At 38.6% G+C, this 23,944-nt stretch overlaps 1 protein-coding gene across 2 annotated transcripts; it reads left to right on the top strand.

Annotated features, from left to right (window-relative positions):
* Nucleotides 1-65: 65 nt before the first annotated feature.
* On the top strand, nucleotides 66-21,197 carry LOC136421609 (uncharacterized). Of its 2 annotated transcripts, none has more exons than XM_066409066.1 (9): nucleotides 66-442; nucleotides 3,003-3,170; nucleotides 3,734-3,902; nucleotides 4,417-4,614; nucleotides 12,429-12,546; nucleotides 13,254-13,377; nucleotides 13,887-14,093; nucleotides 19,109-19,301; nucleotides 19,581-21,197. In XM_066409066.1, the coding sequence occupies exons 1-9, from the start codon at nucleotides 421-423 to the stop codon at nucleotides 19,732-19,734; spliced, it is 1,353 nt and encodes a 450-aa protein (XP_066265163.1). In that variant the 5' UTR covers nucleotides 66-420; the 3' UTR covers nucleotides 19,735-21,197. The 2 variants fall into 2 exon arrangements, with proteins under 2 accessions (XP_066265163.1, XP_066265164.1); XM_066409067.1 differs by lacking the exon at nucleotides 66-442 and adding an exon at nucleotides 451-563 and having other exon boundaries at nucleotides 19,581-21,196.
* The last annotated feature ends 2,747 nt before the right edge of the window (nucleotides 21,198-23,944 follow it).

Below are 23,944 nucleotides of genomic sequence, written 5' to 3' on the forward strand. Positions count from 1 at the left end.
ATTCACGGAGATTTATAATACAAATGTATTTTACGTGTTACCGTTTCAATACTTAGTATAATGCAATAACCCTTATCTGTAGAAAGTAAAGTTGCATCATTGTTTGCCAAGCACAAATATGCACTGTAGATATTTAAGGGTTAATGACCCGTCCCGAGGTGTATATGGTGTCATAAGGCCTGCTCATTTTCTATAACCACCGAATAAAACCAGCTCGTTAGCTTCGCTGACTCGGTTATTTTATACGGTGGTTATAGCAAATAACCACGGCTTATGGCACCATATGCACCGAGGAACAGACGAATATTTATGACCTTATACGGTAAAACACGTGCCTGAATCAACAAGGGGGCGTTGACACCGTAGGGACTGTATCTAACCATCAACCCATGGCCGGCATGTGACCGCAACTGAAGGGTCATGGTCCAACTCACAACGTGCAGTAAGTATTCTTGATTCTCTTACTCACGTGAAGGAACAGTATTGTTGCAGAGCGGGACATTTCGTGTTTTTGAGGAACTTGTATTGCCCGTTTTGTCGGCGACGTCGTAAGATGTCACAAGGTGAGATTTTCGAAGAACGAAGGTGTTTTGTCACCATATTTTTTGTCCTCTGTCACGATACAACTCTAGTGGAAAAAATCTTTGCATTGCAGTCATTCTGCGTACGTTTGTATACGTTTGGAAATTTTCAAAGTGACCTGTAACTCTCCACAGCATATTTCGTTACCGGCGTGTATTTGTATGGGGAGTTTCTTTGTAACTCAACTCAATATAACGTAGCGCTACCAGTTATAGCCCTTTATCTTAAAACGCGAGGACAAAGGCAAATATTATGTAACCAACAAGGGAAGAAATATCAGCTCTTCTGAAAACAACAATGCGTAGTCTGTAACTTTTTATCCACTTGTTTAACGCCGTGCTAGCATACTGATGTCTATGATGAAGAATTATGCTAGGGAATCCATCGCAAGTCTTTCTCTTTCTTGTGCTCTACCTGAATATCATAGACTAGGAAAAAATGCACATATATCCTCCAAAGTAGTAGCCTGAGTACCAGCCTCCGTAGTGACCGCTGGCTCAAAAAAATTCGCTTGCTAACCACGGAGTTAGCAAGCGATTTTTTTTGAGCCAGCGGTCACTACGGAGGCTGGTACTCAGGCTACCAAAGTAGTCTACAAACGAATAATAGTGAAATCACAATGTTTGTATCATATCCACCGCTTGCTTGACGCTTGAAGAAAACCGTGTGCAGCCAATTGAATCAATATTGTATGAAACGTGAAATTCACGTGACAAAGGCAGTTTTGATGTGATGAAATCGTTAACAATTGTATCGGCGGGTAGGGTTGCTGGGTTATATCAAACCTATATAAAACCTCCTTGATCAAACCTTCCTAAAACTGGTAAGAGTTACAAACCTCTAATCACAATAGATAGTTTAGATAACAAAGAGAGGTCCGATGTCAGCTACTTTTAAAAGCTACGAGCAAGTTATCGTGAGAGTTAGAAAAAGCTGATGAAATATCAGTGTCGAATTACATGTGAAATACGTCATGCATGCCGCTTGCAGGTAACTTTTTGGTACGGATTCTGGAGTAAATTCTGTCGTGTCGCTGGATGTAAACTTATCACTGCTTTTTCTAAGGGAGCGGTGACTACATACTTATGCTCTTCTTTATTGCTCATGGGAACTTGGTTTTAATTCAAATAGTACACGTCGACACGTGAACGCGACCCAACGTTGAAGATGATAGGTGCCGCACTATAATGGGTACCGCTACGCTACAAAGAAAACTTTTATGTAAATGTTAAACGGGACTTCCCACCTATTCAACCTCAAGAAAAGCACTTAATATTTTCTTTCGAAGTCCAAGTAATACAAACTCCGGGTATCCAGATCTTTCCCAAAAATCTAATAATTTCTTTCCAATGAAAATGTATTTATGGCCATTGTTCATGGGTTCATTATAACTGTTCACAAATTATGATAAAACACCGGTTAAAACATAGTACTAAAGATACGAAAGCCGGAGGTTCTGCTGCAGTAACATAGAAGTCACTAGGGGCCATAATCGGACACCCACCTAGTTCCTGACTTGACTTGACCTACATATCAAATATCAAACGGATCCTTTGACAAATTCTCGAGTTATGCTGAAAACATTGCACAAGTAAGCAAACAAACAAATAAACCACAAACAAACTGAGAAGACTCGGTTACGTTTGGGACCGCATTGGGACCGTATTCTTAAGAATTAACACAAAATGTTTAACTTCCTAATCTATTACTGCCGGACAATACTAGTTTTTGTCTATATGTCAATAATTACTCTTGTATATATGGCAATACTATACGTTTGGGACCGCACATATGACAACATTACGTTTGACACCGCATTGTTAGCAGCGACACCTATTTGCAGTGTCAAATATTACCATACAGTATTGCCCTGAAGAAGGTGACAGACTGTCACCGAGACGTCGGCTGTTGATTGTGTATAGAAGAAGAAATAACCTTCAAGTTGTTATCCAGTGACTTTCCAAAGTGAAAACAGCATAGAAAAAATATCATGGAAATCCAACGTTCCTCTGTTCAGTTATTCTCCATAGAAGATTTTCACAATAACGCCCCTGCAGTTCCAGAACAAGCTGCTAGGGGGGCCACACCTAAACCACTTCTTCATTACATCACAAGCTATCTGCCACCAAAAAATCAAGACCATAGCATGTCCAGGTCAAAAGATAGAGAAAAAAATCAAGTTCTGATGCAGTACCAAGGTCACATACCAGGGGGCCCAAAATTGACCTTGAATTTTGGCTTTACAACACCCGCCCACGTAACAAATATCATCGTAATCCATCAAGAGGTTCTGGAGTTATGCTGCTTACAGTAATCCAGAAACACACACACACAGACACACAGAAAACTATATCTCCATTTTTCATGGAGATAACAACCTTCTTTTTGAAAGTTAAGCTGTTGTCATTACTTCTTTCCAGTTAAAGCTAAAGATGAGTCAACACCGTTCGGGTCCATTCAACACAAGGGGGATGGGGCTGGGCATGCACAGAAGAAGGGTCTTACGGTGACCACGGCCACCATGTTCCTGGTTGGCGAAATGGCGGGAAGCGGTGTGCTGGCGCTGCCGAGAGCTGTCGTGGTAACAGGTAGATATTATATATTTTCGTAATATATAATAGAAATTATTTTTAAGTCATATCTGTGTGAAAGTTATAACTGCCTTCGAGCCAAGTGGTGTGACCTGAAGCTTCTCACAGAAGTACACATCAGGGAATGTTGCTGATGCATCCCTTTTCCGATGGCCCGCTGCAGGGGAAGGACCACCATTTTAGTTGTACAGTGATTTTTGTATTGTACAATTCTATCTTTGACATACTTTTCACAACGTTTTTTTTCCTGTGTAAATGTTTCTAAGAAAGCTTCAGTTTTATGCTAAGGAGGGCAGAAAATCCTGGCCAAAAAGTGTGACCTTTGCCATGTTCTCACCTCTAATTGACCCCTACTGCTTTCTCGTTGGATTGGCTGACCCATTAGGACCGTGAATGAAATCCTGGTACATGGTGGTATCTTAATCTTCCTGTTGTAGCTCTTTAAAATGTTGGAGTTAACCCCCCATTCATTCTATCTAAAAAAAACTGACAAATAACGTTACAGTTCAAAATTGGAGTAATTAAAAATGGCACTGTGATATCTGTATTGAATATTTTAGGTTGGAACGGTGTGGGGCTGTTGTTGCTGTGTGGTGCGATAGCGGGTCATAACGGCATCATGCTGGGCAGGTGTTGGAACATCTTACAGCTCCGCTGGCCGAAGTACAGGGACCACGTCAGGGACCCCTACCCGGCCATCGGCGAGAGGGCTTACGGAAAGTTGGGAAAGTAAGTTGATAATTGACATGTCACTTTTTCTTCCAAATATTTGGATTTCAGCTTGCGCAAATAGTATTTTATGCCGTCATTAGTTGTCAAATCTAACTCAATAGATATTCTCAAAACGCGTATTGCTACTGATCCGGCATACTGCAACATATTGTCAGTGGTGGGTAAAATATGTAGCCTTGGGGAACCCTAGCACTCTAAGGTTGATCAGTATGATGTGTGGGAGTTAAAAGAAGACAGCAAGAAGTGGACATGTATTGTTAAAGATTGACAACAGTTTACGGTTGACAAGCATGAGCACACATGTATACCTGAAAAGCTATAAGTGGCGAACCAAAATATATATATTGTTGGACCAAAGATGTGGCCTTGAGGAACCCCAATAAGTTTGCGTTAGTAGAAAGAACACCGTAAAACTGTTTTATACTATACTTCTCAACCCAGACGTTTGGCAAGGTATTAGTTATATTTTCAAAAGCTATGCTAGTAATGAATCATTATTTTTTCCAATCAGGGTTGCGGTAAGTATATGTGTGAACGTGACGTTGTTTAGCGGGGCCACGGTGTTCCTGTTATTGGCGGCGGAGAACCTACAGACCCTGGTGGAGGACCTGTCTCCTCATCAAGCCAACTTTTCCTTCTGTTTCTGGAACATCATCCTGGCTGGAGCGCTCACACCCTTCACCTGGTTTGGGTCGCCCAAAGATTTTTGGTGAGTGGCTAAGAGGCATATTTATCTTCGCCGGGTACTTGTACTCGGGGAAGATTATGTTTTCGGTTGAAAAATCTGTTAGGTGGGTCTGTATGTATGTCAGGAGCATAACTCAAGAAACCTTTGACGAATCTTTATGATTTTCGGTAGGTGTGTAGTGGTTGTGCAAAGGAAGGTCAAGTTCGAAAATGGTTCACCTTTTTTTGTTTTGTTGCGTTTTTTAACAGTACTGCAGCGGACTTTGAATTTTTGCGTTTGTATATAGGCAAAAAAAGTGACGGAAACGTTGATGGATCTTCATAATTTTTTGCAGGTGTGTAGATGTTGTAAAAACGGAGGTCAAGTTCAAAAATGGTTCCCCTGGCATTTTCCGTTGGTACTGCATCGAGCTTTGTGTGGATCTGCATTTGTATGTCGCCAGCATAACTCGAGCAGCTGTTGATGGATCTGTATGATATTTAGTGGATGGGTAGAGTTTACAGAAATGAAGGTCAAGTTCGATAATGGGTCGTCTAGCGGGTACTTAAGGTACTGCAGCGGAGCTTCAAAATTTTGGGGCATATTTTCTGAAAGTGCTATGGTCATGATGGTAGATAGTTTATGCTATAGAAAGTAAGTTGTGAAAGTTTGGGCCCCCTAGCGTTTTTTGGAACTGCAGTGGGTGTTTTTGTTTTGACCTTCGGACATGAATAACTTGAGAAGGGGTCGACAGATCGTCGTGACGTTTGGTATTCAGATAGCTCAGATGGTGCTTTACAAAATAAACGACTAATTATGCGAATCAGGAGATAATTGGCATAATTAGTAAGGAAAGTTTGATGTATTTCATATTGGGACCCTGAAACATGTGACGGTTTCCCAGAAAACAGGTCTTACAAACAGATGGCCTGGGAAAGTAGGTCAAATAAACAAATAGAGGACAGCACTGCTCTCCAAGCAGAGGTGTGGGTCCGGCTGTTTTTTCACATGTTTAGCTTGGGCATGTTTGTCCAAAGCACGTTGCCGACATAACGAAAAGGGGAAAAATAGAAAACCCGACATAACACCTAAAAACACGTCAAAAACACGGCTCTGCTTTTAATAAAGAGTACATTGCTTCAAAACTGCACAACTGGTAGGTACGGTAAAGTCACATTTACTATGTCTTTCAAAATGTGTATGACATGGAATAAAGATATATTCTATTCTTATTCATATATGTTGACTGCACCATTTCATCGTCACATTCAACTTACGACACTGCAATTTCAAACCTTTGAGGGCCCATAATTTCAACATACTCATTTTTTCATGGCCAGTTTTAATATATATCAGCACACAAGACATTGTACGCTAGTCCTGTACCACCAAATGATTTTTAACCCTATCCCCCCCCCCCCCCCCAAAAAAAAACAACTTACAAACAGCACATGGTGTATGATCAAATTTTCAGGGGGTGATATCAAAGCATGTAAATATGAATCACTATCCATAATAAGCCTTGTTATGTTTGTATTTAAACTTCCGACGTACCCGTCTTCAACCTACCTGTTTTAAGGTAGTGTTTACCTGTGATTTTAAGAACGCATTTATTGTTGATTAGGAACAATTATATTATCTTTGTATGTAACCGATAGATTGCCTAATGTCACTACTTTTTAAAAATAATGTCAAAAGTACGCAATTCAGCCTATGGCTGCGAGGTACTTCATGTTTTCCGATCACAATGATCAAACCAGACAGCTGAATTTGAACATTCAAAACTACTGTTCTAAACATGCCCCCATCTTTGTGGCCTAAACCCGTTACGCGACGAATGTTACAGGGGCCAAAAGGCGCAAGGGGTAGACGACCAAGTACATACAGTTCTTCTACTTGCCGATAGATGTCTCTTATTATCTTCGCCGAGGAACTCGTTATCTTCGCCGAGGAACTCGGAGTAGATCATGTTTTCGGTTGAACCGGCTGTTGTGTGGGTCTGTATGTATGTCAAGAGCATAACTCGGGAAACCTTTGATGGATCTTCATGATATTTGGTAGGTGTGTAGTGGTTGTGCAAAGGAAGGTCAAGTTCAAAAATCGTTCACCTGTCGTTTTCCAACAATACTTGTGTTTGTATGTAGGCAAAAAAAGTGACGGAAACGTTGATGGATCTCAATGATTTTTGGTAGTTTCGAAGAGATTGTGGGAACGGAGGTCAAGTTTGAAAATGATTTATTTGGCGCTTCCTACAGAACTGCAGCAGGCTTTGTGTGTGTGAGAGTTTGTATGTCGCCAGCATAACTCGAGGAGCTATTGGCGGTTGTGCATGATATTTCGTGGATAGGTAGTGATGTCAAAGAGGAAGGTCAAGTTCGATAATGGGCCTCCTATCGGGTATTTGAGGTACTGCAGCGGAGCTTCAACGTTTTTAGGCCAAATTTTCTGGAGGCGTCAGGTTCATGATTTTTTTGTAGTATATAGCTTCTGGGACGGCAAGTGAGTGGTGGGAATTAAGGCCCCCTAGCTGCTCGTTTGGAACTGCAGTTGGCGTTTTTGTTAATATATTTGGAGACGAATAACTCCAGCAGGGATTGACGGATTATCATAATTTATGGCATGTGGATAGTTTCGGTGATGCTTTACATAACTGAATACTTGTCATGCAAATAAGACGATAATTTGCATAATAAATGAGGAAAGGTTATGAATTCGCCGAAAGCTTGTGGTCAAATTTCATACAAGTGCTATGGTAACGATTTTTAAGCGGTGTACAGCTCTTGGGGCAGGGAGTAAGTGATATAAGTTTAGACCCCCTAGAGGCTTGCCTAGAACTGCAGTAGACCTTTTTTATGTTACCTTTGGAGGCGAATAACTCGGGTAGGGTTTGATGAATTTGCATTGTTTTGGACAGGTAGGTTATTGAGGTAATGATTAACAAATAAAGACGTATGAAATTGTAATCAGGGTCTAATTAAGTGGTGAAATAGGCTTGTTTATAATTACATTTTTTAAGTACCCTTTGTCGACCTATATCTAAGGACAACACCTGCTTGTCAGCAGGCCTGTGCAAATTAGATTGATGCTCTCTGATGACCTCAAAAACCACCGGCCAAACTACACTCCGGCTGGGACGGAGCTTATATCAACAAACACAGGAAAGGTCTGGTCCTGTGCGGGACAAGTCAAAACGATGAATATAAGGAAATGTGCAAGCAGCAGGCACTACAGAAGGCATTATACTAAGCTTTATGTGGTTTGTAAAATGCAGTAGTTGTATACCACACTGGATGTGGACCAGTCCTTCGTAGATGAGAGTAAGAAAAGGTTCTTGCGCAGATAGTGATATAAAAATCCTCAAAATCAGGATAATCTTTAAAACAGACCCATGCTACCCATCAGGACCTGACTGAACTCCCCTCCAGGGTGTTTCACATTTAAGACAGAGACACGAAAAAACAGTTACATATTTCTTTTTGGGTAGAATACACTTTTCAAGGACTTAGCGGAGATAGAGGAAACATATCGAGAGAGATAATCTTTACAAGAGGAAAACTTATACGGTATGAAAGAGAAAACCGACATAGAACTTCACCCGTGAGGGGGGACTACATTGTCCCGCAGCCCATACCCGGGAGTGACCCGGCCCCCTGAAGAACTATATCAAAACAAAAGAAACTATATCAGAGTGGACAGTACTTAGAACAGGAAAGATAATCTCAGACAACAGTAACAGGTCTCACAAATCTAACACCCTCCAAAAAAAAGTGAAACAGTAGGCTTTAGAGAGATATTGTCAATAGCAGTAGTTGCAAGAGTCGTGTTCACTGCCAACGTTAACATATTAGACGGAATTGTTAAGGGCGCATTCGTAGGCATTGACAGCACATGCCGCATGATGTCCACACCTTCCTCGTAAAATTCGACAGTGAAAGCAAATACAAGAAAGATTTACCCAAATGCGGTACCCATCAAAAGGCAATGTTCAATAAGTTCTCGGTTACGGCAAGCGGACGATCCAAGCACGACGAGAAAAGTATCCTCAATCTTTAGCATGGGGCTGTACCTAAAGTTTAAGGTAGATCACTGGACAAAACTGTTGTCCCCGGAAGTTTGAGCGCAAACGGGTCGTTTTTTCTCAGGTCAGTTATATGTTGCCTTACGTCATGTTGAGTTTGAACGGATTGTATCTATTGGGATTTAAATCGTATACAATTAGTGAATTACAATACTGTAAACCAAAATATATGTTCTTAAAGAAATGGAACTCCTAAAACAGCTGCCTGTGTCAAAGGTTACACGACAACCTAACACAGAAGACCGTGATACTTGCATTAAATGTCAAGTTCCTGAATATACTCCTACGCGGAACATCTAAAAAATATGAGAGCTGACAGATCAACACAACCAGTCGATGTCTTCTGTTTCGTGGAAACCTTCCTGAATGGCCGACAACAGACTAAAAATTTTCTGCCACAAGCAACGGCATTCAGAGCAGACAGAAATGGAACAGGAGGAGGGGTGATGACTGTTGCTACACAAGACGTCAATAGTACACAGCCGATATATTTCACCCGATGGAGTGAAGTGCATAGCTACCACAGTCACCAAACTATCGACCACAGTTGAAACAAATCAAAGGAGCGAGTAGAAACAGAAGTGATCCCAACCGAGATTCGAACTCACGCCGAAACCGGAGGCCAGATCACAGGCACTAGGCTCAAGGTCGCAACCAGTTAGACTGGTCAGTTGGAGGCGTTTGAACCCCCACTGTTACACTACTCCCCCTTTTCTTGACTGAGCTTGAGGTGTGTTGCCAATTATTATCACAAGTAACACGTGTATCAACTAAAATACTTTTCAGAACTAACGTTCGATAAATGTGGTAAATAGCTAGAGCTCTTTCAAGTAGATTTATCAACACCAGATAAAAAGGCGATGTTACCTAAACTTCTCCATGATACAGATGCAGAATCCCCCCAATATTCATAGTCATCAATGTGTGTAAATGTCTTTGAATATTCATCAATGTTCATGTAAATTTTCATTAATATCTGTGAATATTAATCTATGTTGAAACGTATATTTATAAAACATAACATCCTTGTAGATTTATTAACACCAGATAAAAAGGCGATATTACCTAAACTTCTCCATAATACCAAGGTAATACAGATGCAGAATAGAAAGGTATTTTCCTAGTCATCAATGTTTGTAAATGTCTATGAATATTCATCAATGTTTATGTAAATTTTCATTTATATCTATATAAAATATATAATAATATTGAAACGCATACTTATAGTATTCATAAATTCATGAATTCGTAAATTCATAAATTCATTAATTCATTGATTCATCAATTCATTAATTCATTAATTCAATTTATAAATTTATAATTTATATGCACAGTCCCGCGAGTCAAGTTAACGAATTTCTGAATTTCTGAATTCATGAATTTATGAATATCATGAATATCATGCCACATTGCCATGAATTATGATATTATGATATAATGATATTATCTCGCCGATATTATGATATTATGATATTATGATATTATGATATTATGATATTATGATATTATGATATTATGATATTATGATATTATGATATTATGATATTATGATATTATGATATTATGATATTATGATATTATGATATTATGATATTATGATATTATGATATTATGATATTATGATATCATGATATAACGATATTATGATATTATGATATTATGATATTATGGTATTATGATATTATGATATTATGATATTGTGATATTGTGATATTATGATGTGTTGCCAATTATTATCACAAGTCTGTCGCCAGCATAACTCAAGAAGCTGTTGATGGATCTGTATGATATCTAGTGGATGGGTAGGGTTTACAGAAAGGAAGGTCAAGTTCGATAATGACCTTCAAAATTTGGAGGCATATTTTCTAAAAGTGCTATGGTTCATGCCACAAATTTGGGCCCCCTAGCGGCTTGTGGGTGTTTTTCGGACATGAATAACTTGAGAAGGGGTCGACAGATCGTCGTGATATTTGGTATTTACAGAGCTCAGATGGTGCTTTATTCTGAGTTCCACGACCTTCGCCAAATGATTTGACCTGTATTTAGGAGTTTCTCATCAATCATGATCGATAACAGAAGTTTATGATGGATATTCCGGATATTCCGGAAATTCCGGATATTCCAGATATTCCGGATATTCCGGAAATTCCGGATATTCCGGATATTCCCGATATTCCGGAAATTCCGGATATTCCGGATATTCCGGATATTCCGGATATTCCGGATATTCCGGATATTCCGGATATTCCGGATATTCCGGAAATTCCGGATATTCCGGATATTCCGGATATTCCGGATATTCCGGAAATTCCGGATATTCCGGATATTCCGGAAATTCCGGATATTCAATATATAGAGCTTCAAAATTTGGAGGCTTTTTTTTCTAAAAGTGCTATGGTAGATAGTTCATGCCACAAATCTGGGCCCCCTAGCGGCTTGTGGGTGTTTTTGTTTTGACATTCGGACATGAATAACTTGAGAAGGGGTCGACAGAGCTCAGATGGTGCTTTATTCCGGAAATTCGGGAAATTCCGGAAATTCCGGAATATCCGAATATTCCGGAATATCAGGATATTCCGGATATTCCGGAAATTCCGAATATTCCGGATATTCCGGATATTCCGGATATTCCGGATATTCCGGATATTCCGGAAATTCCGGATATTCCGGATATTCCGGAAATTCCGGATATTCCGGATATTCCGGATATTCCGGATATTCCGGATATTCCGGATATTCCGGATATTCCGGAAATTCCGGATATTCCGGAAATTCCGGATATTCCGGATATTCAATATATAGAGCTTCAAAATTTGGAGGCATATTTTCTAAAAGTGCTTCCGGAATATCCATCATAAACTTTGGACAACTTCTGTTATCGATCAATTTATGATTGATGAGAAACTCCTAAACCAGTCATACAGGTCAAATCATTTGGCGAAGGTCGTGGAACTCAGAATAAATTCCGGATATTCCGGATATTTCGGATATTCCGAAAAAACTTCCAAGTCTTCCAAATCTTTCGGAAATTCCAAATCTTCCAAGTTCTGAATTAATGTACAGAACTGAATGTTCAGAAAATTGATGAATGTGAACGTTCATGAATATTTTTAAATATGTTATCAATTCACCAATGTTTTATAGATATGCGTCTCATTAATATTCATAGATATTAATGAAAAATTTACATAAACATTGAGACGTTAAAAATATTGATGATTATGAATATTGGTTGTGGATTCTGCCTCTGTATTATGGAGTAATATCGCCTTTTATCTGGTGTTGAGAAATCTACTTGAGCCCTAGCTATTTACCATATTTATCGAACGTTAGTGTTCTGAAAAGTATTTTAGTTGATTCACGTGTTACTTGTGATAACACGTGTGAATGAGCTCCAGAACACACCTCAAGCTAATTCAATTTATCACTAGTTGACATCTATTAATATTTCTCTCATCTTCAGTTACATATGTCACATGTTTGAGAGTCCTATTATGGAATTTGGCGTCTGTTAGACGTCATAGGAAAGATGGCTCTCCCATGAAAAGCATACTACGAGTATAGCTTATATCAGTTGGAGGCCCAAATATGTGGCCTTGAGGAACCCCATAAGATTAATTCTATGGTAATTACAGTTGCAACGTTTAGAAAAGCTGTTTGATGTCTACATTGCCAAGTTATATTTGTTATAACATTTTAATGTTGTTACTGTCAAAGAAATGAACTATCATTGCAGACAGTTTTGATTTCAATTTCCTTACCATTGTCTTTATTCCAGGCCTGTGGCAGTTGCTGCAACCACCACCACGGCATTGACGTGTTTACTGATGTTGATTGGAATTCTTTTGGACATCCCGAACTTTAGACATGCAGACGATCAACCAGTGGAAATCAAAGTACGATTAATTATGTTATTGTCTAATGGGCAATCTCGTAATGATAATGTTCAAACCCCATCTAAGGACAGGGAAAGTGGGGAGAATAATATACTTTTTCTTGAATCCCATTGCACGCTGGGAGACGTGGGGCACTATGGGTACCGTGAGTGCGGGGTGTGGTGTGTGTGCAAGCAAAATCATTACCATTATGATAAATACAGGACCCTAAAAGTATGCGTGCACCCCATACGCATTGCCTATTGTCATTGTCATTGTAACGATCTAGTTTGTCCTCTGAGCTACCCCTGGGCAGTTGTACATGTATTTTGTCATATATTTGGGGTATCCCTTGTTTAAGCATTAATGTTGTATTGTATATATGAACATATTACAGACGTTAACAAACTGACAAAATTCGTTGTTTCTTTGCTCAGTTAGCCTATCTGCCCCCCAAAAATTAAGGCAATAGCAAGCACAGGACAAAAGATACAGACACAGGAAGTTCTACTTCAGTACAAAGGCCACACACCAGGGGGCCCAAAATCGACCGTGACCTTTGTCTTATAATTACCAACACTTACCCACAAACCAAATATGTTTACGCTCCAACCAAAGGTTCCCGAGTAATGCTGTCCACAGATATCTAGAAACAAAGACACACAGACAGACCCAAAACCATACCTCAATTTTTCATGGATGTAAAAGAAGACTATCGTTTTCCCCAGGCGGTTTTCCTGACGTTCGGGACTATCCTGTTTGCGTACTCAGGAGCGTGCACATTTCCTACAATTCAACAAGACATGAAGGAGCCAGAAAAATTCACCGGATCTGTCGTCTTGGCATTTGCAGGTACAATTTGGTTAATAGTGCATTGCAAGTTAATTTAGCCAAGAGCGTGTGCTGATAGTTCGGCGTTCAAAATGTGGTTTGGGGTGGGGTGGGGGTCTTGTGAATCTTTATACATGATTTTTACATGATTTCGGGTTGGGCGTATTTCTGTCATGAGATTGGGAGTGATGATAGATAGGTGGGACCAGTACTAGTAATTGAGTTGCGCAGTGTAGACCGCCTTGGGTACCTATGAGTGATTTTTGGAGTGGGGGTAAAACCTCAATATTCGAAATATTGGTGCGTTTTGAACTTGAAGTGATTGTTTTTCCTGGTTTATATGTTTTAATGGATAGTCTTCTTGCAGTTCCCTGCCCAAGTCTATTTTTCAACCTCTCTCTTGATATTTCTTTCCCCTAAATCTTGTTAATTTTCTGTCAAAAGGCTGATCAATTGGTGGAAAATAGGAGATTTACACACGTATGACATGGGTATATATTATTTTGTACTTGCCCCCCTCCCCCTTCCAGCTCTACTGCTGATGTATCTCCCAGTGTCCATTGCGGGTTTCCTGGTCTACAAGTCGGAGTGCGAGAGTAACGTGCTGTCGACCCTGACGGCGGGCGGTCTGAAGTACGCCTCGCTCATCCTCATCACCTTACACCTCATCTTCGCCTTCATCATCGTCATCAACCCCGTCTGTCAGGAGCTCGAGGAACGCTTCGGGATAGCCAACAGTAAGTCCAGTAGATTTGTGTTGATTTCAATAAGGCCACAGCAAGTAAATTTTATGGATGACATCTTCCGCAGACTCCAAAACTAATGAGATAGGGCGAAAAAAAACAAGGCCGGCAAAAAAGACAAAACAAGATTCCTATATTTTCAAATTTTGAGATCATAAATCTTGTTAAACAAGAGTTTGTAGACCTCATATCTCCATGAACTATTCTGTTTATGCAAATGCCTTACACATTTACATAATATATGCTTTGTCATCAACACCTTTAACAAACTTACACATGTCGCAATATTGACAGTCCTATTATTTACCACTCAGATGAATCATGGGGCCTTTGCATTAATTATGCAAATAATGAATTTATTTACATAATTGGTATCTGTTGATGCTCCACTTGCCATAAACTACACATGTTACATGTATTTGAATCTTATGATTGAAAACACTGCAAATATTGATTTTGCTCATTAGTCATGCAAATTAAGTCGCAATTAGCATAATTTGCACTTCATTATGCACATCACTGTCCAAGCTACCTGCCTACCAAATATCATGGAAATCCAACGTTCCTCTGTTCAGTTATTCTCCTTAGAAGATTTTCACTATAACGCCCCTGCAGTTCCAGAGGAAGTTTACAAAAGTTTACAAAAGTTTACGAATGTTTACAAAAGTTTACAAAAGTTTACAAATGTTTACAAATGTTTACAAAAGTTTACAAATGTTTACAAAAGTTTACAAAAGTTTACAAATGTTTACAAATGTTTACAAAAGTTTACAAAAGTTTACAAAAGTTTACAAATGTTTACAAAAGTTTACAAATGTTTACAAAAGTTTACAAAAGTTTACAAAAGTTTACAAATGTTTACAAAAGTTTACAAAAGTTTACAAATGTTTACAAAAGTTTACAAATGTTTACAAAAGTTTACAAATGTTTACAAAAGTTTACAAAAGTTTACAAAAGTTTACAAATGTTTACAAAAGTTTACAAAAGTTTACAAAAGTTTACAAAAGTTTACAAATGTTTACAAAAGTTTACAAAAGTTTACAAAAGTTTACAAATGTTTACAAAAGTTTACAAATGTTTACAAAAGTTTACAAATGTTTACAAAAGTTTACAAAAGTTTACAAAAGTTTACAAATGTTTACAAAAGTTTACAAAAGTTTACAAATGTTTACAAAAGTTTACAAATTTTTACAAAAGTTTACAAATGTTTACAAAAGTTTACAAAAGTTTACAAAAGTTTACAAATGTTTACAAAAGTTTACAAAAGTTTACAAATGTTTACAAAAGTTTACAAATATTACAAAAGTTTACAAATGTTTACAAAAGTTTACAAATGTTTACAAAAGTTTACAAAAGTTTACAAAAGTTTACAAATGTTTACAAAAGTTTACAAAAGTTTAAAAATGTTTACAAAAGTTTACAAAAGTTTACAAAAGTTAACAAAAGTTTACAAATGTTTACAAAAGTTTACAAATGTTTACAAAAGTTTACAAAAGTTTACAAAAGTTTACAAAAGTTTACAAATGTTTACAAAAGTTTACAAAAGTTTAAAAATGTTTACACAAGTTTACAAATGTTTACAAATGTTTACAAATGTTTACAAATGTTTACAAAAGTTTACAAATGTTTACAAAAGTTTACAAAAGTTTACAAAAGTTTACAAATGTTTACAAAAGTTTACAAAAGTTTACAAAAGTTTACAAATGTTTACAAAAGTTTACAAATGTTTACAAAAGTTTACAAAAGTTTACAAAAGTTTACACAAGTTTACAAATGTTTACAAATGTTTACAAAAGTTTACAAATGTTTACAAAAGTTTACAAAAGTTTACAAAAGTTTACAAAAGTTTACAAATGTTTACAAAAGTTTACAAAAGTTTACAAATGTTTACAAAAGTTTACAAAAGTTTACAAAAGTTTACAAATGTTTACAAAAGTTTACCAAAGTTTACAAAAGTTTTCAAATGTTTACAAAAGTTAACAAAAGTTTACAAAAGTTTACAAAAGTTTACAAATGTTTACAAAAGTTTACAAAAGTTTAAAAATGTTTACAAAAGTTTACACAAGTTTACAAATGTTTACAAATGTTTACAAATGTTTACAAATGTTTACAAAAGTTTACAAATGTTTACAAAAGTTTACAAAAGTTTACAAAAGTTTACAAATGTTTACAAAAGTTTACAAAAGTTTACAAAAGTTTACAAATGTTTACAAAAGTTTACAAATGTTTACAAAAGTTTACAAAAGTTTACAAAAGTTTACACAAGTTTACAAATGTTTACAAATGTTTACAAAAGTTTACAAATGTTTACAAAAGTTTACAAAAGTTTACAAAAGTTTACAAAAGTTTACAAATGTTTACAAAAGTTTACAAAAGTTTACAAATGTTTACAAAAGTTTACAAAAGTTTACAAAAGTTTACAAATGTTTACAAAAGTTTACCAAAGTTTACAAAAGTTTTCAAATGTTTACAAAAGTTAACAAAAGTTTACAAAAGTTTACAAAAGTTTACAAAAGTTTACAACTGTTTACAAAAGTTTACAAAACGTTGCTCTAAATCTGTTTTACAAATGATGACAGGTCACCATTGCATTGGATGCCTGAATTGCGCTGTGAAGTACAGCAAAATACCGTACTATACAGCAACTTTACAGTAAAATATCATAGTACAGTTAGAACTTTTATGGTGAAAATTTTTAGCGATTCGGTCTTCTGTCGGCGTGTACGTATTTGTAAATTCTGCAGTTGGTACATCATGCCTTTCTGGGTGCCAACTTCACAACATGGTTGGAGAGGAATGGAAATTTGTTCCTGTTATAAAACTTTTCATCTGCTCAAGTCCCCCTCCCCCTCCACCTGCTATGCTCTACTTTAAAAGGCTACGGGTGTAAAAAAAAATAATAACTTACACATTTGCAAAAAAATAACCTACACATTTGCAAAAAAATAACTTACACATAAACACCTTTAACTTACACATGTTGCAATATTGACAGTCCTATAATTTTCCAATTAGATGAATTATGGTGTTTTTGCATTAATTATGCAAATTAGGAATTTAGTTGCATAATTGGTATCTGTTGATGCTCCACTTTCCATAAACTACATACGTTACATGTATTTGAGTCTGATAATGGAAAACACTGCAAATATAGATTTTCCTCATTAGCTATGCAAATTAAGTCGCAATTAGCATAATTTTCACTTCATTGTGTATATCTCGATTTAAGCTACCTGCATACTAAATATTATGGAAATCCGTTGTTCCTTTGTTCAGTTATTCTCCTTAGAAGATTTTCACAAAAACGCCCCTGCAGTTCCAGAGGAAGCTGCTATGGCGCCCAAACCTACACCACTTCTTTATTACATCACATCACCCAAAAATCAAGACCACAGCACGTCCAGGTCAAAAGATACAAAAATTGCAGTTCTGCTGCAGTACCAAGGTACCACATACCAGGGGGCTCAAAATCGACCTTGAATTTCGGCTTCACAACAACCGCCCACAAACCAAATATCATTGTAATCCATCAAGAGGCTCTTGAGTTATGCTGACTGAAGTGGTGCGGAAACACAAACTGACAGACAGACAGACAAACAGACACACTCAAAACTATATCTCCATTTTTCATGGAGATAACAAGAATTGAGGCGACAAAATGTGATATCATGACCAACAGGTCTTTTATTCCTTTATTCAACCAATGAGGTTTCATATATAATTTAAAACCTCCTTGATTCAACAGTAAGCATGTCCTTGTAGATGTGCATACATCTCAATAGACTAACTACAACAAATGCAGAAAAGAGCTTGTTGTACCATCATCTGAAGCAACTACACTGGGTATTCATATGCGATGAAACACCTTGTGTATACAGGTAACAAGAACCAATGACATTATATAATATCCTTAATATAAGATAACTAGAACCAAAGCCATTATATAATATCCTTGCTAGACAAATGCAGAAAACAGCTACCATCATGGGCAGGAACTACACTGGGTATTCATATGCAATGAAACACCTTAGACTGTCGACGTTTACGACATATTTGCCCATTTTTGGCATGTTGACCACCGTCGGAGGGCAATGAAATTTCTTGTTTTTTTTCGAAATCAGGCGAAAATTAATGAGCGCGCTGATGTGATCCATAAAAATTACTTGCTGTGGCCTAATTATATACCCAGGCCACGTTGAAAATCGCCAAGATGGCGACATGTTCCCACTGGTTGAATAAAATAACACAATAAAATAAAATAAATACAGCATATTAGACCTTCTGTTAAACATTCAGAAATGTGGACCCACCGAATTTTTCGCTGAGCCTATAGCCTTCTGTCGGACAGCTGACCCACCACTCGAACACGCGACTTTGTTAATACGTGATTTTACGAGCATGTTGCTCTAGAAATTGGCGAAAGGTACATTTGTAGCTGGAAGTCTGTACGATCAACTACGACAGGGGTGCTATAGCGTCACCCAAATAAAATAAGATAAAATCTTCAGTGGATGTCATTCGATGATAGAAGAAATAATGTCTAGACTCTAGACTAAGTACACCCCCCCCCCATGAAAGACTCAAGGAACAAGAGAAAGCTATTCCTTCAAGCTACAGATACAGATATTCCTTAGCTCTAGTACTTTTTTTGTGTGTGACCCGGGCGTCTTGAAAAGACGCATAGGGGTGGCGCCCATCTCCATTTCTATAGCCCTTGGCCATGGGCCACACACATTTGTGCAAGTCACTACAGCAGGGGGCTAGTCCGCTGGTAGTGATGTTCATGTGTGTTTAACTTCCATACTCTTTCCCAAATGCTGAGTGCTAAGCAGAGAAAGCAGTATGTACCATTTTTAAAGTCTTTGGTATGACCCGGCCGGGGTTCGAACTCACGACCTACCGTGTGCAGACGAGCACTCTACCAACTAGGCCATTGCACCTAGTACTTTTAGTCTGGTTGTTTTGCCAACTTCTACTTAAGACATGTTTACGTGAAATCTTTCCGTCAGAGTTCGGCATCCTCCGGATCCTAATCCGGACGTGTCTGGTTGGACTGGTACTCTTCATCGCAGAAAGCCTACCTCATTTCGGCGCCATCTTGTCCCTGGTCGGAGGATCGACCATCACCTGCCTCACTTTCGTCTTCCCCTGCCTGTTCTACCTGAAACTCTCCCAACAGACGAGCCCTGATTGGCCAGAAATGTAAGTTTTCTACGATTGAATTTTCAAACGTCCAATTCAGAAGGGGGTAGTCTTTACAAGTGAAATCATAGAAAGACTTCCACACTTTTACGTTGCCGTAAACATGTATCAAGTTGGGATATTCCATAAACAAGAGAAGGGGATGAACAGGGTAATTTTACAAATTGAAGTCGGCAACAATTCTTAATCGCCCCTGAACTATTTTAGAATGATATACCTTGATATACAACAACAAATCTAAACATATCTGACTTTTTGTCCCCCCTTGCGTTTTTACAGCAAAGTGCAGCCGTACGAGTGGGCGTGGCATATAGAGTTCATTCTGATTGGTGTTGTTGGTGGCATAGCTGCCACCTACTCCGCTATTGACGGGATCGCCGGTGGCTTCCATGTGGTCCCGTGTTACATCAACATGACAGCTGCTGGCTTGTAGACCTGACAATTGTCAGAAGCTAAGAAATACCCCCATGTGGACCCTCATAACACATTAAGAGCGTGTGCTTGCAAAAAATGGCTCCATTTCCGTACTTAAAACAGGAAAGGGTTTCTTAGTTTGTACAAAGACTACGTCATTAAAGGGCCGCAAATAATCTAACTACCAAGGTGATGAATTGATGTAATTCGTAGGCGATGCTACTCGATGTACAGAAAAGGATGCGCTCCATCGGTGTCGCCAAAAATATCATTAAAAAAGTACAGAAGGATTGGGTAGTCCTGATTTGCTATAACTTGGCAGGGCTCTTAGCCTCCAAAGCAGCCTCCACCTTGGCGTATCGTTAGAAGAGATATTTTATCTACTTCAATTTTAGCAACATTGCGGTCATGTAGGAGGCTGCGAGGGAGACTAATTTCATAGAGATGCTAATGTGAAGAAACTATTGTGCAATTTTAAGAATTCTATACCCTATTGCAGAGATAAACAAAATAGTGTACGATTCTTTAAATTGCTACTGCCATACGGCCATACCGGCGATACCACTCTTTCGAGTGGCTGTCAACACCGGCTACATGACATTGTATCAAGTATAAAAAATGTTACACGCGATATTTTATATTCTGTAGATATTGATAATGGACACATTACGACGTACTTTTCTTATATCGTCCTATGCGAAATGGCCAGCGGTCTATATTGTCTGAAAATGAGGTACATGTAGTAGCTACGTGTGTTAACGTCTAGAGAACAGTTATTACTTGTCTTTCCATTCCCAGCAAGTTAATCTATGTTGCAAATTGAAAACGGAAAGATTAAGGATCATGCGAGCCAAGAAACCCAGTGTACACATTGGTCCATATTATTAACTTGTACAATGGTAACGCCTGTACCACAAGTCTAAGGTCAATTGGCAAGTGACCTTTAAAATCTTCTTGTAAAGAGCGTTGAATTCACCCATGGGATGCACCCTGAAGAGAAGTAAGGTCCTTTAGGACAATGACACAATGATCATCAATCAAAAAAGATTAACCCAAAACATTAGCGACAACAAAACGAATTATATTTGACGACAGCTGAATGTATATACAGTCAACTACATGTATGAACAATCTAACGTACGCTCCTTTGATTATAACGATGGAATGTTTGAAACATGTTTTAGTTTGGTGGCAGAATTCATGTGAAGTACAAAAAATGAGATGGGTTTTATATAAATTATCATCTTTAGCGCTTTGTGCAATCTTGATAAAAACGAAGGCACGAAAAAAAATTTTGCGTATGCTTCTCGAATGTTTACTAATTGTGGATTGACGGAGATGACAATATTACAAAGATAGTTAACGTTTACTCTTTATATCCTTAACCATAGCCCTGAAAGCCCTTATTTGTAGAGAGTGAAATTAGTGCCATTGTTTGCCAATGTGCAAATATTCACCATATATATATATTCTATCTATCTTTCTCTATATACGTTAGTGTAGAGATCGCAATCTAGTAGGTAGGAGTCTGTAAATTTGAAAATATTCCCTTAAGAGATCGGCAAAAGTTTTTCAATGTCCTTCTAGATCAATGGATTGACTTCAAATTTATGTTTTATAAATGCAGGACCACCATAACACATTCCTGGCATCCTGATGTGAGTCTGTGTCGACAGAGATTCTGATCGGGATCTCTACCCGTAGAATTGGTGATTCTGCCAGATCGCAATCTCTTCTCAGCTGATATATATTCACAATCATTGCACGTATCTACAATACATGTATACTATTTACATAAACTATGATGAAGTTTAATATTCAACGCACATCATATATGCCGTAACACCATTATGTATAAATGATTTATAAACGATGATTTTGTCATAATTTCTTCTGCCAATAAGATGGGCTTAAATCATGGTATTAGAATCACTGCGACTTTGTAAATGCCTCTAAAGCCTTTGTCACACATTTAGGAACTTCCCATGACTTTGCTCCCGACCACTCCCCAACCAAGGTCGATATCGATGCTAGGTTGTGAGTAGCCCAAATTCCATTCTTTTCTAGCTCTAGTTTGCTTTTCTGATCACTTCCAGTCAGAGTATGACTTTATGAACTTCGATCATTCAAAAACGTATGGTAGACTGACGCATACGATTTTGAAAGATCAGAAGACAACTTCGCCAACCAACTCTCAACCAGATATTACCTTGCTCACGACTAACTCCCAACTGTGGTCTAGAGAAGGTCAGGACGCCAGGGTAGGCTATGTGTGACAGGGACTTAATTGTTAAAGTACACGTAAGCTTACACAAATCAACCAGATTAGTGTTTTGTGTCCGTGTTGTCGCTGTTTTGTCGGGCTGCAGCTGCTGGTGCTACGCTGATTTCTGGCACGACGTTCACTCCCGGTACGTTCCCGATAGGTTCCTCGGACAAACTCTCCTCGAACGCCGACCCAACATCCGATACCGACGCCTGGGACGGATTCCGTTCCCCTCTACACTTCACACACGGGCACAACGGAGTGTGAACGGATTTTGGACGGTTCTTTCTGGAAGGGTAGTCCGCGGGGACAAGCATAGCGGAGAACCTCCCACTGTGCCCACGCGTTGTCGTGTCGCTATCCCAATCCCACGAACTCCCCGCCGAAGATGACCGAGGGGACATTTCGGAACGCGCCGTCGCCATCCTCGACCACAGTTCGGGAGTCTTCGGGACTGTCAATCCGTTATCGTCTGAACTTTCTTCAACCGGAGACCGAGGAGATCTCGAGAGCGTACGGTCCGAATGCTTGCGGTGAACCTCCAGTGGTAGATGACGTGCAGAGTACTTTTTTTCGCCCAAACCTTCCAGAATTTTTGGGTGCATGTTTCTACACTGTCCTTCAATGAGGTTTCTCTCACCTTTTGTCAGGTTGTGGCCGCGGGTTGGGAACGAGCTCCAAGCCGTCTTGTTCCCGGTCCATGTGTTGATGGCGAGCGCTTTGCTAGGAGGAAGGTCTATAGACGACGTTTCCGGAAATTCGAAGACCTCGATGACGTTTAGTGGTAGCGCTTGGCGTTTCTTCATATTTTGTAGATCCAGTATGAACAGTCGTTGAAGCTTTTTAACAGTCCCAAATCCTTGGAAAGTCAACCAAACTCCTGTTCACGTTGCAAAATCTCACATGGGATTAGAACTCCCCATAGCTCCGTCTTCCAAGATTGCCCGAGAGTCTCGTAAGACCAAACTTCAAGAAACTACTGGCTATAACAAAGCAGGCTTTCAAAATGGTTTTCCTATGGCAACACCGCACTGATAAACATATTTGAAGGCCTCAAAAGAAACCCCTGCCCTTCATACCGTTTTACACAAGGAAAAAATCGCCCGGTAACTCCCAGCGCTTTCTCGTCTGCCTCTGTCATCGAAGCGCAATCGTTAGCGACGGGGATTGTGACAGAAATGCAGTCGTGTTAATTAGTTGAGACGGAATATTGTTCCACCTAGCGACCGGTTATGAATAATAGATACAATAGCATCACGCTAAGAGGAGATGTATTCATAAAGGGCCGTCAGTATGTTAGCAGGGCCAAAACAAAAGGTATCGTTGTGTGCCATCAGTTTATCTAGAATATGCGTTGATGAAGGTTAGACATCCAGGCAGTTAGATACGCCAAATGCCAGTTACTGACAAGCAACTGGATAAAATGTAAAAACAGTCACAATGACTGTTTCAAAATTTTATCCAGTTGCTTGACTAGCTGTCATTTGTGGTATCTAAAATATGATTTACCTTCAAGAATATGGTCCTGTTGTTATCTCCATGTGCGGAGGTATTGTTTTTGGTTTGTTTGTGTATGTGTCACGGCAGACCGACAAGAAGTGAAGGTCAAAGTGGAGGCAAAATGGTTGGGCGTGTCTAGGACACTTGCAGGATGTTAGGTCAAATGTCCGAGAAACGAAGTTTCCAGAAAAGGTTATCTAATTTCGTCCTCAATTTTCTGCTATATATTTCCCTTATGGGAGCCAGTAGTAAAATGAGATAGACTGAAATAGTGAGAAATCCACACAAAAATGATAAAACAAGAAATTCACAAAAGCTAGAAATATTTCACGAAGGTATGACATATTCAATTTGTAGCCTTCCAGAGTATAAACTCACATCGTGTGCAATTACAACGTACGGGACAGCCGTGCTCTAGCAAGAGACATGTCCTCTTATTGTTCTGAAATATGTATAAAATGTT

The sequence above is a fragment of the Branchiostoma lanceolatum genome, chromosome 16 (assembly GCF_035083965.1).
Source record: "Branchiostoma lanceolatum isolate klBraLanc5 chromosome 16, klBraLanc5.hap2, whole genome shotgun sequence".
Taxonomy (NCBI): domain Eukaryota; kingdom Metazoa; phylum Chordata; class Leptocardii; order Amphioxiformes; family Branchiostomatidae; genus Branchiostoma; species Branchiostoma lanceolatum.